The sequence below is a fragment of the Anneissia japonica genome, unplaced genomic scaffold (genome assembly GCF_011630105.1).
Source record: "Anneissia japonica isolate Jap-2015-1 unplaced genomic scaffold, ASM1163010v1 scaffold281_len866295_cov195, whole genome shotgun sequence".
Taxonomy (NCBI): Eukaryota; Metazoa; Echinodermata; class Crinoidea; order Comatulida; family Comatulidae; genus Anneissia; species Anneissia japonica.
Genome location: NW_022728190.1, coordinates 201,890 through 216,932, shown reverse-complemented (window position 1 = coordinate 216,932; position 15,043 = coordinate 201,890). Strand labels below are relative to the sequence as shown.

At 33.8% G+C, this 15,043-nt stretch overlaps 1 protein-coding gene across 1 annotated transcript in view; it reads right to left on the bottom strand.

Annotated features, from left to right (window-relative positions):
• LOC117114014 (adhesion G protein-coupled receptor A3-like) overlaps nucleotides 1-15,043 on the bottom strand; it is a 72,282-nt gene that overhangs the window by 19,278 nt on the left and 37,961 nt on the right. The window contains exons 4-8 of the mRNA XM_033257541.1: nucleotides 11,653-11,724; nucleotides 9,509-9,583; nucleotides 8,530-8,607; nucleotides 4,166-4,329; nucleotides 3,078-3,262 (exon numbers count right to left, since the gene is read on the bottom strand). Of these exons, the coding sequence (XP_033113432.1) occupies nucleotides 3,078-3,262; nucleotides 4,166-4,329; nucleotides 8,530-8,607; nucleotides 9,509-9,583; nucleotides 11,653-11,724 (574 nt within the window). The remainder of the gene's footprint in view (nucleotides 1-3,077; nucleotides 3,263-4,165; nucleotides 4,330-8,529; nucleotides 8,608-9,508; nucleotides 9,584-11,652; nucleotides 11,725-15,043) is intronic.

Below are 15,043 nucleotides of genomic sequence, written 5' to 3'. Positions count from 1 at the left end.
ACAAAGAATTGTTCTAACTTACTTGTGATCACATTCTAATAAAAAAATGTAACAATTAAATGCGTTATATAGCACAACATGCCAGTGTCTTCAAATTTTTTAGCGATGAATAAAAATATACACATGTTAGTTAATTGCCTACAGTAAGAAGAGGACAGATGGCATTACCAAATTGTAAAATAAGGTACTGCAAAAAGAATATATCGTCTGGCCAAAAATTAGGCCCATAAATCTGTCTGCATAGTTTGGAAAATAAGCGCTGATTTCCGCACAGGTTTTGTTGAAAATTAGGCTTTGACCTCTTAATACCAATTTTTTATATCGCACAATTACAATACTTTACAGTATGGTACCAGTAGAGTAGTTGATACCTGATGGCAGCTAACTACTAAGGCAAATAATTTGTCAAATTTTCAATTGAAATTTAATAGCTACTTATACGTTTGTGAATCTGACATCTCAGGTCAGCGACAAAACACCAGTTGGCCAGATGATGCATCCTGGATTGGACGCAAAATATTGTCATGAAATAAGCAAGCAAATCCAATAGAAAAGATTTACTCCTTTACATCATAAATTACTCTTATGGAATAAACAATCAAAATATTTAAATTATTGTCAAAGTTAGGATAAAATACAGACATAATCCTTTAAAAACAATTATTTAATGACAAATTATTTTGAAAGAAGCATTACAAAGGTAATCTTTCCTTGTTATTCTTTAACAATGCTTGATTTTCAAAATGCAAAAAAAAAAAAACGGCACAAAAAAAAAATCTTTCTGCCTAATGAGAATGACTAACACAGGTGGATAACTTGAATTTGTATAGCTGCATTAAGAAATAAATTTTGCAAAGAACAGGTAAACCTCAAGAGTCGATGTCCAAGCAGATGGTGTGCGCCGATTAACTGCAAGCATTCCAAATGCATAAAAGATGAGAATGAGTTCTTAATGTCTACCACTTGACTGTTTTATGGTGAGTAAATCAATAATAGATTACCATGTTTTTTTTTTCTTAGATTCTGATGTTTCAATTTGGTGATACTAACTCATTTTCTTTTAAGGTAAGCATCGCTAATTTGTTTCTTTAATTGCTTACTTAATTACTGCATTCAAAACATCATCGTTCATTTTCCTGTATGATGATTTTTTTTCCCTCCTCACTTTCCGGTTTTCTTCTGTTAGATGTATTTCATCGTCACAGTATATTAGTAAAATATACAAAAAAAGCAAAAGGCGCTCTGATCTTCATGAAATAGCGCTATATAAATGATGTAATGTATGTATGATGTACTTTAAAGGAAAAAAAAGAATGACATTAATTTCCCTGATGAAAATTCCTGTTATTATTATTTATAACTATATTATTAACTTAAATGTTTGTATAATGTATTCATGACTAAATTCTCATTGTGATTCCCCTTGTCCTATTAGGAATTTTACATCACTTGCCTGAATAAGGTAGCAACTACTAGAGGAAAGTGGTATTTCGAATAAGGTAACTTTAACGAGATTAATAAGAACAATAATAATAAAAAACTTGTTTTGATAGCACTTTGTCAATATTAGTTGCCACCATAAATTTGTACTAGGAGATAACAGTATTGACTTTCAAATCACTCTCTCCTAACCACTAGAGAACTAAAGCTAGACCAAAAATAAAACAAACAAAAAACCATGCTTCAACAACTAGCAAACATTACATAAATTCTCAGCAGCCGCAGAACAAACAAATGACCTTGATATCACCCTCAGTACTCCAAATGTTGAGAAACATTTTAATGAGCTGATCTTTTGCGGCAGGCAGTGACATATTGATGGGTGCGCAATAACTACATGCCCTGCTGAGAAATGTGACCTATTTGTATGAAGGAGCATGTACATTTGACAAGAATTACCGACCACCTGATAATTTCGGAACAAGTTTTTCCCCATCATTATACAATTTCAACTAAGCCATTAATTGAATTGTGCAACATTAATGGGTTTATTAGCTGTAGAGACAAGAAAATATTACAGTTTAGAATTCTTCTTTAAAAGACCGACACACAAACTGTAAGCAGGTGTTTTTACTCAGGTGTAACATAAGTTAATGTAAAATTAGTGAAGAATAAAATAAATGATGTATGGGAATTGGATATCATCACTTGAATGTCACCGATTTTTTTTATTCCTAAAACACATTATGTGTGTTTATGATTTAATATCGATATGTGTGTATATATGTAAGTTTAGTGGGAGTGTGCGACACAGTATGTAAGTGGTTGGACACTGAAGCTCATCACATTGAACGTATGGCTTGTGCGTATGTAGCAGCATGACACTCCCCTGGAAGCAGAAAAAGTTGAAAAAAATGTGACAGTTTGCCAACTCAGTATCCAGAGAAATACTGATGTCAGCGCCTTGTATAGTCTTCAGATTGTGAAAGGCACTACATAAATATAAGGTTCTAAAAAAAAAACACGACAGTGTGTGTTACAGGCCTCAATGCTAATTACCTATCAAAACGATCATATTATTGTATTATTGTGAACTAATCCACTAAATATGAAGTATAAATGGTGTTTACTATACACATTACACATGCAGCATACTGTACATTATGTGCACATGTTGAACAGGCCCGTATGCAGGGGGGGGGGGTTATGGTTCGGGAGAACCTCCCTTTTCTAGCAAACCCCCCTCTTTTCTGGCGAAACCCCCTCTTTAAATTTCCCAAATAAGTCCTCCAACCCAACTAATGCACTGCAGACCCACCCAGACACAGACATTTTCAAACATATCTGCTTTTATAGCATTATTTAGACCCATAAAGCACAAAAATCCTCTTGCTTTGGGGGTTTCCCCGACACTACCTGGGCATTGACTGTGGACCTCGCGCCCAGAAAACCCCCCTTGGAAGAACCTGGCTATGGGCCTGTTGAACTTACATGACAAAAAAAATATGGAGATCAGTTATGTAGCGGGTTAGATTCTATTTCTCATTAATAATGTACTTTCTCAATAATTAACAGTGATCAAACAGACAAAATGGGACAAAAAAAATACTCATTTCAAAAGAAAATTAGTTACCAACCTGTGCGAGGCGTTGTAAGGATCTTGTAGTGCGATCAACATAAACACACTGGGAAGTATCCACAGCTTGCCACTTCCCATTAAAATCACACATCCGAGATCCATATTTTTGCCCAGCATCACTGCCAAATGGACAATGAACTCGAACTGTAAAACCAGCAACAGTTTTGCCCCATACAAATGTACCTACAGAAAATATTTTAAAATAATAGTAATATGATTATATACATGCATAAACCAGTCACTCGTCGCAAATCGTGTTTCAGAGAAAATGGCCAAAACATGCTTTAATGTCAAATTTTAAAAAATCTATTTTATTGCACTAAACTAAACTAATCTTTACATATCTATACATCATTCTATGCTGTTATTTTCCCCATTTTCAATGTTAAAGTAACACTTTTTAAAGATTTGATGATAGTTTCTGCATGAGAAATGCCTGAAATCATAAACTTTGAAGCTGATTTCTCATATATTGTTCTTTAAACTGCTGTATGTTTAAACGCTTGTAACTTCATAAGGAAATGTCTGATTTGAATGATTTTTTTTACCATTTTATAGCTATCCTTTTACTCTCTAACACTGTATTAATAACTCAAAATCGATTTTTGCGACGAGTGACTGGTTTGGCTTGCCTTTGCCACATTTGATTGGTAAAAAGTATTGTTGAGGGCACACGCATTATCAAGAACAATCAAATAAATTCTTTTAAAGCTAAGCTTACATTGCCCTTGCGACTCGACTCAATTGACATCAACTGATCTATAGCAACTTGCCAAATTCTGGCGAGCAATTGTGAGCTGCACGATTTCAGACGTCACAAGTGCTCCGATAGCAAGTTGCACTAAGTTGCTTATGATCTATTTTGCTACGATGCTAAGCAACTAACAATCGGTTAAATGGTCATGCGACGGTAGAAAGGGCGACTTTAGCTTAAAATGTGATTAAGATTATGGCAGCAATATGACAATAGTGGCAGCAACAACGAACGTAACAAAGACAACAATGATGATGATGAGGAAGATGATATTGAAGGCAATGGCAGTAATGATGTCAACAAAAAAAGTGTGAATAAGTGGCGATACTCACTACAATTTAAAACTTTCCTATTCAGAGAATCAACTTCATCCTTGTGATAGGACACAGGATATTCACAGACTGTTGTGTTGGAGATCTTCACATTTTCTTCTTGCTTCCATTTTAGCAACCATGTCATGTTACAATCACACAGCACATATGGAGATTGGAAATCCCTGAGAAAGTTGCACAAACAAAACTATTGTCACTATTTTGGTAGTGATATAACAATAATGATAATAATAATGTCATCTTATATAGCGCACATTTCCATCTCTAGCAGAGCTGCTCGCGGTACTGTTTTCCACCTGCAGAATGTTGCCTTTTTTCTGCATTTTTTTTTTGTTTGCCTTACCTGACATGTTATACTACTGAATACTCGGTGAGTTCACAAATCAAACCCACAAACACCTATTCAGGTAACCAGCCTGGTGTCATAACCACTAGATCACTGAGATTGGTCTTTGTGGCTAGTGTTGAATCCAATAGACCGAATTAGCGACGAAAGAAGACATCACAATTTGGCCAAGTGGGTATAAAATTATAAACAAGCCTAAAAGTCCTATTCTATAACGTTGCGAGTTTTAGTCCAGGAAAACAAGCAAAAAACCAAAGTACGCGGGTAAGATACTTTTTAGAACATTGGTAGGTTAAGGAAGGTTCACAGAACCATCAGAAGACGTTTGATTTGATTTCCATGTAAAATTAAGTTAAATATACGTAGAGTTTTTACAGACTAGGCCTCGGCCCCTGACACTTGTTGCACGACAACGCGACATGGCTGGATGTGATGATTGAGTGAGGCAGCTCCTTGCTGTCGTCAAAGTCATTTCGTTTTATATGAAAACCCAATCTGTTTTGTTAGATAGACATCCAGTCTGCCAAAGTTATTGGTGTGAAGTTAGGAACATTATTCAATAATTTTTGAATAACTTACAGTAGCTCTCCTTGAAATCTGCAAGTACAACACATTTCATGAGTTTTGCAACAAGCACATTCATGAACCGACGCCATGATTCACTGAGAGTGAATACACGGCTGCCGTCGTCGTGTTGTAACACAGGCAGACATGACCAATGTACGTTTTATTCCCAAAATAGAACGATTTATTCTTGTTATATTTCACATTTGGCATACACAATCGTAGAGAAAAGTCTTAAATTACTGTGTAAATCGCCTATTTTTGTGCGTTTGTTTTGGCTCGAATACCCACTATTATCTGAACAGCATCTATCGCTAATTCAGTCTATTCCCAAGTAGTAACAGCCAGTGCAATGCTATTTTGGTATGCATCAGGAAATATAATGAGAGTGATGTTTTGCCCTATATTTCTTATTTATTAATTTCATTCAAAAATAATAAAACCTCAATCATTTACATCAAATTCAAATTTATTTTTAACAATATTTTATGAGGATGAGCCATCCAGGCAAAGGTGTTCATTTGGGAGCCTTATATAATAGAGAGCACAAAACAAATTTATAAAGTAGGTTAGAATACATTATTTACAAATATTAATATAGTTAACTAAATTATTAAAAAAAAAAAAAAAACTAAAAAATTAACCTTTATGTCAAGTAATAATATTAAAGCATAGTTTTTGTGATACAATGTTATTGACTTCAGAAGCAGAATTTTTGTCTGTCCATGTTAGTCACTTCTAGTTAATACTGTCTAAAACTAATCTGAAATACCATTTAATTTAATTATAAAAATGAAAGATCGTTAAAGATGTTTTCTGCACTATCTGTCTCTGAATCTATCATGGCGTTAGAGACTCTGATAGAAAATGAAAAATATCTCTGTAGGCCTAGAGAGCAATGATCTATTTCACCAAATAAACTAATGAATTTAATTTTCTTTTTTTCTTTTTTCCATTTCCCAAGAGATTATTACATCTTATCTTAATATTGTTAGAAACTAACAAGGGACCATCATTTCACTACAGGTCAATGTACAGCAGCAGTGGAAAAAGCTTAAAAAGTTTACTAAATACCACCTTAAAAACCTATGATGCATCCATTCATACCTACCTACCCTACCTACCTATGCATGCATAGTGGAACATTTATATGAAGCGTTATTGCAACAGGTAGATGGGTTGATGTAAACAACCGAAAGACTAATTATATTATTCATAAAATCTGATTCCAAAGCAAAATAAAAATGAGGAAACAGCTGTCCCCTGAAGGCTCAGCACTTGGTGTTCTTTATCAGGGTCAGCTTAAATCCTGACGCAGGTCAATGTTTATCATAAGTTATGGCATTGCCCCGCAAAACACCCCCCCCCACTGCTAGGTTCATGTCAATGTAAATAATGATAACCATACATTTAAGATGTGTTCATATTCTACACCAAACCAAAAGGGACAACAACTATCAGACATAATTAGTATTTTATAGTCTACTGAATTATTATATAATAATATTTTATTATATTTATTAACCTGTGATCACTTGTCATATCAAACATAATGGTATATTAATAAAATTTCAAAAATATCATTGGGGTTATAAATTTTTATGTACATACATTATAAATTATTTTCTATAATATTTCTTCTACAGAAAGGAAAAGAAAATATCTGTTGCACAGAAATCAATTGTTTAACAATTTTTTTCCCCGATGAACTTTTTAGGACAATGCACTGAACCCCCTAATTTTTGGTGGTGATGTGTCCATACAAAATCTATATTCCCTACTTCTATGACTGGTTTATTGTTCATTTTCATTGAGTTTCCATTCTATAGTTCTTCCCACTGTCTTTTGAAAGTAAATATCTAAAGCCCTATCACAGACTATTTGAAAAAAACATGTCATGCCTAAATATGGTCATGATGACATCATATCATGGCCATATATAGGCACATCATGACTATATATGGTGTGGACAGAGCTTATACACTATGAATGATTGGCATGGGACTGTGGCAAATTTTAACATTGCTATGCTACATCTTGCTCTCAATCATCTCTAGACGCTTGTTATAAAATACACCAAGAATCAAATACATGCTGTCAACAACATCTAACATGTGGTACTGTACAATTTATGTATTTATCTTGATTTCACATTTCTATTTTTAAGATATATTGGATTGAAAATTCAATCACAATAAACGTTGATGTTGATTTATTAACCACTGCATGGATCTTATTTTATATGTTCAAGGTCGCAATATTCTATGTTGCCAGCAAATGTTTTTAATAGCTTATAACTAGTGTAGAGAAAAAAACAGTACATTCTCTACTAGTGTAAACCTACTGTAGTGTGTTAAACAGGGGGAGCCCAATCTGGGGGAGGAGAACAGGGGCTAGGACCCCCAAAAAGGGAGAAAAAAAAAAAGAGGAGAAAGGAGGGAGCATTGTATTCCAAAACACCTAATTTGTTTATTTAAATTCCATGTACTGTACCAGTGTCCTTAGTCAAGCATTTCAAAACAAAATTCTCAAACACTGCAATCCCAGCTAGATGCTTCGCACATTGCATGGTCCCCTACCCAAATTTTTCTCTGGATATCTTGAGTAAAACACTTTGCTCTAATTACATTGCCCTTCAGATTGGATGTTAAGACGTTGATACTGTGTGCGTAATAGCGAATGGGTAAAGAAAAAGAACTCAGTCCACAATTTAAAAAGAGTAGGAGATTGTCTTGAGGCCGATGTGGGTCTCCAGACATACTCAGAATTTCCTTGTTGAATTTCAACAAGGACTATTTAAAACATTAGATTAGGTTGGAATTATTGAATGAATCAACTATATTTAGCCAGTGACAGGCCATTAGGTGCATTGTGTGCATTGACCTTTCTTAAAACATTTTTTAGAAAGTACAAATATACAAAAATATCTGTGGATGAGTCTTGTAATTACATTGTATGCTTTACTAGATCAACTATTTACCTGTTCTAAATCAAAGTGTCGAAAGAGTAGATCCACACTACAGATAATTCTGAATAAGTTGCTAATTAGGTTACACCTGTTTTGCTAGTGCTCCTGTTCTATGTTAATGATCCTTTGATATTTCCAAAATGAGCACATCTTTAAATTGACGAGCAAGTATAGATGTAGGTCGCAACCTGTTTGTTAATCTAATTTGATCTTTTGAAGATTCCTACACAGTAACAAAACTAATGGTGAATGTTGTTGAGTTTCCTGTATAGGAATACAAAACAATTATGTTTAGGAGTGATGTTTTGCCTTACAGGTAAAGGGCAATTACCAAATACTCAGTATGTTCACAAGTATTTGGGAACGTACTGAGTATTTGGTATGATAACACGTCAGGTAGGGCAAAACATCACTCCTGTGATATTTTCCTGATGCAAACACACATCAAAATTACAATTAGTGCACAAAAAAAACCAAAAAACTTACAGTGATTTCAGCTTTGGAAGATTAACGCTGTTGAAACAATTTTCTGGAAACCGTGATATCAAATTGAACGACAGATTCCTAGAAATTAAATCAAAGTTAAAAAGCTTTATTCGTAATGATAATACTGTACAATTATTTTTGTAAATAATGTATGATGCATAAAACATACTTAAAAATGTAATTACCAGTAAGCGACAAATATAATACAAGCTTAAATCAATTCCTAGCAGGTGTGTGAGACATGTAAATGATATAGGAGTTGATTTTTACTATTTTTTGTGATATTTTAGTTTGGCAAGTTTCATTTGATGATGCGGAAGCACAAACCTTTATGGAAAAGTGAACTCCCACATGCCATTGCCAAAGCCATTCATTTCCTTGACACCTTGTCTCCTGTTTATGTTGTATCTTTGCATTGAGGAGTTGGTAGATAGGTCTACCTGTTCTCAAATAGATTTGGTCTATGCTAATTGGATCTTTCTGCTAAGCCTCACCCCTTGGATTATTGCTATAGTCCAAGGAAACGAGTATAAAAACATACGCAAACATGTGCATTTGTTGGACAACACATGTGTTTGTGAGACACATGCGTGTTAACATTATTACTGTAACACTGTAGAAATACTTCAAAGGGAGTGAAGAAAGCACTTCCAAGAGAGCGATGAAAATGCTCCCAATGGAACAATGGAATTATTCCTAAGGGAACAATAGAAATGCTCCCAAGGAAAAAATGGAAATACTTCCAAAGGATCAATAAAAATTACTCCCAAAGGAATGATGAAAATGCTTCCAAGGGAGTGATAAAAATTCTCCCAAGGGAGCGATGAAATGCTCCTAAGGAAATGATGGAAATACTCCCAAGGAAGCAATGGAAATACTCCAGAACTGCAGATTGTTGGATTATGACTATTTCTGTGTCAGGAAAAATGTTATTTCAGGACTTCTTAATTAATTAAAGATATACATCCATTTCACTTACAGTTTTTCCAGACTGTCCAATCCATTGAATAAGGAACTGTTGATTATTGTCCTGAGATTGTTATTTGACAAATCCCTAAAAAAAGACAGAGACAATTTTAAGTAAATTTATAATCAACACATCAGGAACATCGAAAATAAAATTGTCAAATCACTCAAAATCACCTTTATAAATTTAAATACAGATTTTATTACACTACTGTACAGATGACAGAAGACAAATTTTGTTTCTTTTTCATGAAGATGTCTAAAACTAATGAAAGTGCAAGGAAACATCAAGATAGTTAAAATGTACAGTGTCTGTGGTAAAATATAGAAATCCACCTTAAAAATAAATTCAAATCAATGAAACTACAGAATTACTTAATTTAAAATGTGTAATTTTGGTTATCAAATTCCAATGACACTTAAGATTTATAATAAAAAGCTTTTTCAATTGACTTTTACAAATTCTATTTCAAATATTCTAAAATTGAATACCTAATTTTCAGATCTATGTAATATTAAAATATATAAAAGAAAATTTCTGTTCACTGGTATAATTTTCTTTCAAATAGCATGATTCCTATTCAATATTAATGGGTAGATGTGGTTTACCTGACAAATTTATTATTAAGGAGAATGAAATTCCTGTCAGAAAAATGTATTCCATGCTTTGAAGTGAAAGATATTGAGCAAAAAAGCGGTTTGACACAGAGAAATTTGACACCATGGCTCGGGAGACATGAGTAAGCATAAGACACTTGTTTTTGCGGCGAACTGCGTCAATTAAACAGCCACATGACGATATCTGTCTAACTTTGCGCATAATACTGTTTGACGGGCTAAGCACAATCTCCGACAATGACCACATATTTTGTAGAATGTCGGATATCTTACACGCATTACGCGGCAAATTTCGAGCAACGAAACAGCATATGTAGGAAGTAATAAGTATCAGAAATACTGCTGCACATATAATGTAAAGTGACATGATGATAATGGAACAGGATGAGTAGATGCATTGCCTGCAAAATTATCTACAACATCCCCATCTTAAACCAAACATATGTGCCACGACTTCCAACGCCGGCTCTAAATTAAGACATGGCTCCAAAATACTACAAGATATACAGCTGAAAAAAGCATAATTTGGACTATTTGAAATCATAAAATTTTGCCCATGAACTCCATTAGAGATTTTATTCAGAGTCCTGACCAAGCCTCTAGGCAGCACCCTTGTTCAATCCACTCCCCCCTCCCCTAAATTTATGGAGTTGCCATTAATTTGAAAATATTGCATAAAACACTGATAGTTAATTAACTGGTAAAAACAGTTTTAAATATAACATTTGGCAAATAAGAATTCAATCAATCAAGTGATAATATGTTAATTTGAAGCTAAGCATGCAACATTTAGAATCAGTAATGGCAATGTAATTTAGTAAAGTACTGAATGTTTAAAATTACTCTAAGAGAAAGGCAAGAGTAAATGTACAGTTACATAATATATAAATACACATTGACAATTTCCAAGATGCCTAAATGTCTTCTATATTTTTTTTCAAATGTTTTTCATAAAATATTCATGACAATGGTAATTGAATATTTATGAATTTAGACAATGAATATTCACATTGTATATTGTAAATATATATTTTAACACTAATAAGATCATAAATATTCTGCAATACAAATGATGCATTAGAGCAATGTTCATGAAACTATATACAGTAAGATCAGTAGTTATCAATTAACCAAGACAACTCAAATCTCAGATTACACTTTGCTCTGAACTGCTACAATACAATGATTAGGGTCAATCTTTTTTCAGTGTGGGCACTCAAATTAGCAATTAAGCACAAAGGTGCCCCATATTTTGAGCAACTAAAAAATGGGCCTCAGTCCAAAATAATTCCAGAACTATACATTTACTGTAAGTTTTATTTAAACTATCAAATTTTATGTTTATTATGCATGGTATCATATCACATCTATTATAATAATGGGCATTTAGATGTCATATTGCATCTATATATGGGCATGATAATGTCAAATCACATCTATATGGGCATGTTGACGTCAATAGAAACACATAATTTGTTGAGTCCAATTAGTTTAATTATTGGCAGGTAAGTGAACTTGAAAACAAAACATTAAACTTACAGTTTCTTTAACTTCCCAAGTGGTAAAAATGCATCTGGTTCTATGATAGATATGCGGTTATTGCTCAAGTCCCTGAAAAGTAAAATACAGCATTCAATAATCAATATTTTTCTACCATTCTTAAAAAAAATCAATTTTTCTTTAATTACCACCATACTTACAAAACTCCTACTTTATTCATTGTCCTCAACATACAGTGTAGTAAACCAATACACATGCCTGTATCCATGGTCAATCGACATTAGACCTGTCTCTTATACACATCTAGATGTGTATAAGAGACAGATATAGCATTATTCAAATAAACATCATTTATGTGTAAGCATTACATGGAGGTCAAAGGTCATCCAATTCTTTAGGAAACTAACACATTCTGACATTAAGATTCAAGAGCTGGGAGTAGCTTTCGTGGATTATGTACTTAAACCGAATCTTTATGTCAACTAACAGCAAAAGACTTGTCAGATTCTAAGTATTATTAGTTAAGTATTTTTCAATCAAATCAAATACGGACGCAACACTTCTCGGACTCGATGGATTACAGGTAAACCAACAAACAGCTCAAAGTAATTGAACTGAACAAATATATATATTTATTCTTTCCGAAGAAACTGCAACAGAGTATGCTGAACTGTAAGACCATGGTTAAGACCAGAACAAGGGTTTAGCCAGAAAAACAAAATAGGCCGTCAAATATGGAAGCCAGTATGCGTGGCACTGAGCCGATGGGCGAGCCACGCCCATCTTTGGGAATCCCCACCGAATATTGGTACGAAAACAACGTACATTCAATCAATAAATATTGCTTTTTATCAAACGTAAAAATGATTTAGCTTTAGTTTAATGTAATATTCGATATATTTGAAGAATATAAAGAATTTGCTAACGGTAGACTAAGACCAGGCCCAATTAGGCTGGGCCGAGCTGATTAGGCCAAGCCGTCCAAGCCGTCTCGGTAAAAGTGGCCGTCCTAAATAATTGTAGGCCGTCCAATAGACGGCCGGACGGCTAGCTGGCTAAGCCTATGGACCAGAACCACCCTAAAACCAGACCAAATTATCTGAAGCTTTGCTTTCCTGGTAAAGTTCCAAGCCTGGACTGGACTGGAAGCCTACTGTAGACTAGAAATAATTGTCTTAAGCTTTATTGGAATTTTAAGCCTAAGTCCAGATGTCCAGAACCAATTATTTTCTTGATGTTGATCCACAGTGTACACTACATGACTATATGGGAAAGCTACATTTTGCTTAGCACAGCATAGTTTTATATTTTTTGAAAAAAGACTGCCGCGCAGCAAAAAACATTCTGACCAATCAGTGACCACAGTGACTCTCATCACTTGTCATCCTCCGCTCAGCATTGTTGCGTGCTGTGTAAATAGATTGCATGGCGCGACAGAATGTTTCTGTCGCTATCTCATACCGCTTTTATGCTCTGCAAATTGGCCTTAATATCTGACTTTATTCAACAATTCCCTACAGAATGTCATTGAATACCTATCAAACTTACTTATTAGAAACTAGCATATGATAAGGGCTACTTAACAAGCAACCCATAAACCATAAGATATTATCTACCAATCCACAAGTCATGTGTTCAATTTATTCTGGAAAAACAACAAACAAGCAAAAATGCAAACATACAAAACAAAAACTAAATTGTCAAAAATTCTGGCCCAGGAAACTCCAACTGCGAACCTAATTACTTTTCAAGGGATGTCCCAACTAGCAGAGACACAATTAATTACCAGGATAAATTAAATAAGTAAAAGAAGACTAAAACCATCAGTAAAATTATTGTGTGTTCAAATCCTAAGAAACTCCAGCCTAATGTATGGTTTCTAAACACCTATGGAAGAGTGTAACTGTAGCTTGATGCTTGTCTTATAATTCACATGTCCTAAGTTCAATTCCTATCACGTTCAAACAATGACCCACTTGGTTGAGAAAGATTAAGTTATCTTGTGTACATATGTATGTGTTAGGATAATATTGAATTTATTTTATTTGATTATTTATGTTTTAATGTATTTACAGTGTTGGATGAAATGGAAAAAAGGCACAGAGGCCTATCCAGCCTTTTGGTGGTATTCCATACTGATGCAGCTAGTACCGTAATCAGTTTTTAGCATACATTAGAAACTACCAAGTACCTATTCTAGGTGAGGAGGGACAATAGTAGATAATTAAGTACCTTACTCAAATGACAAATAAGTGGGCTACAACCATAAGACTTTTTATTAAAAAGCCAAAAATAGCCTTTGTACTTATATGCTTCTTCCAAACAAAATATCTACTAGGATACAAAGAAAACAAAACAAACTAAATTTTAAATTCAAGAAGAAAATAAATGTATATAATATTCAAAATTTTATAGACTACATTGGAAATGTGCTTTAATAGTTTTTTCATATGCCATCCCTAGTATCATGCTCTCCTTTCATATTTTCAGAGAGAAGGACAGTGTAACAATACTGACTGAGTATCCAGAATAAAGAAAGATTTCTATCTATCTATATATCTACTAAATCCTAGTATTTTTGTATTTATTTCTATTCCAATTTCTTTGTTTACTTTTTAATGTGATTGTAATTGCTTGTCTTTTGTTTTTTAATATAGGGAAATTACACATTTCTAAAACAAATTCTGAAAAAAAGTCAAATAAATTGAATCTACTACAGGAACACTTTCTAACCTGTGATTGGTTGAGTTAAACCACCTGACATTGTTTTGACACTTGTCCTTGTGCCCATCTTCCCATCACTACAATTTATTGACATCTTTGGCTATAAAGCACATCACCTTTGACCCCTTTAAACCACACTCCTCTTAATGTTACCTCATATAGCACATGTGTTTGAAGCCAATACTAAATAAATCAACAAAAACTGCCTGCGCTGACAATTTAATCTGCAGTTTTCAAGAAGACAATCTAAAGGGAAATATAAACTTTTAATGAAAATTCGTTTCTCTTAGATTATTTATGTAATTTCCAACAGTTCTGTTCCCAGAGGACACCATATTAAAATATAAATTCCCATAAAAACTTTTCTCAACTATTTACTTTCATATATTTATTTTCATATATTTATTTACGGTTTAATGTGTATGTCAATTATAGGGATATATGTCCATTGCCACCTGGCTTTTTAAAAGTCAGGCTCAGGAAGGTGGGGGGGGGGGAAATTTGACATGTTGTAGAACTGATTTTTCTAAACTTTTTTTTCCCAGTTTTTAAATATTGTCTTAGAAACATCAGTCCTACAACATATCAACACAATTTTTATCCTCCGGAATCTGACTTTAATACACTGCCTTTTGCAACAGGCCTCAGAGGCAAGACTGGTGTAAAAATGCTGGGTGAAAAAAGGGGCCGGGTGGAAAATGCTGTT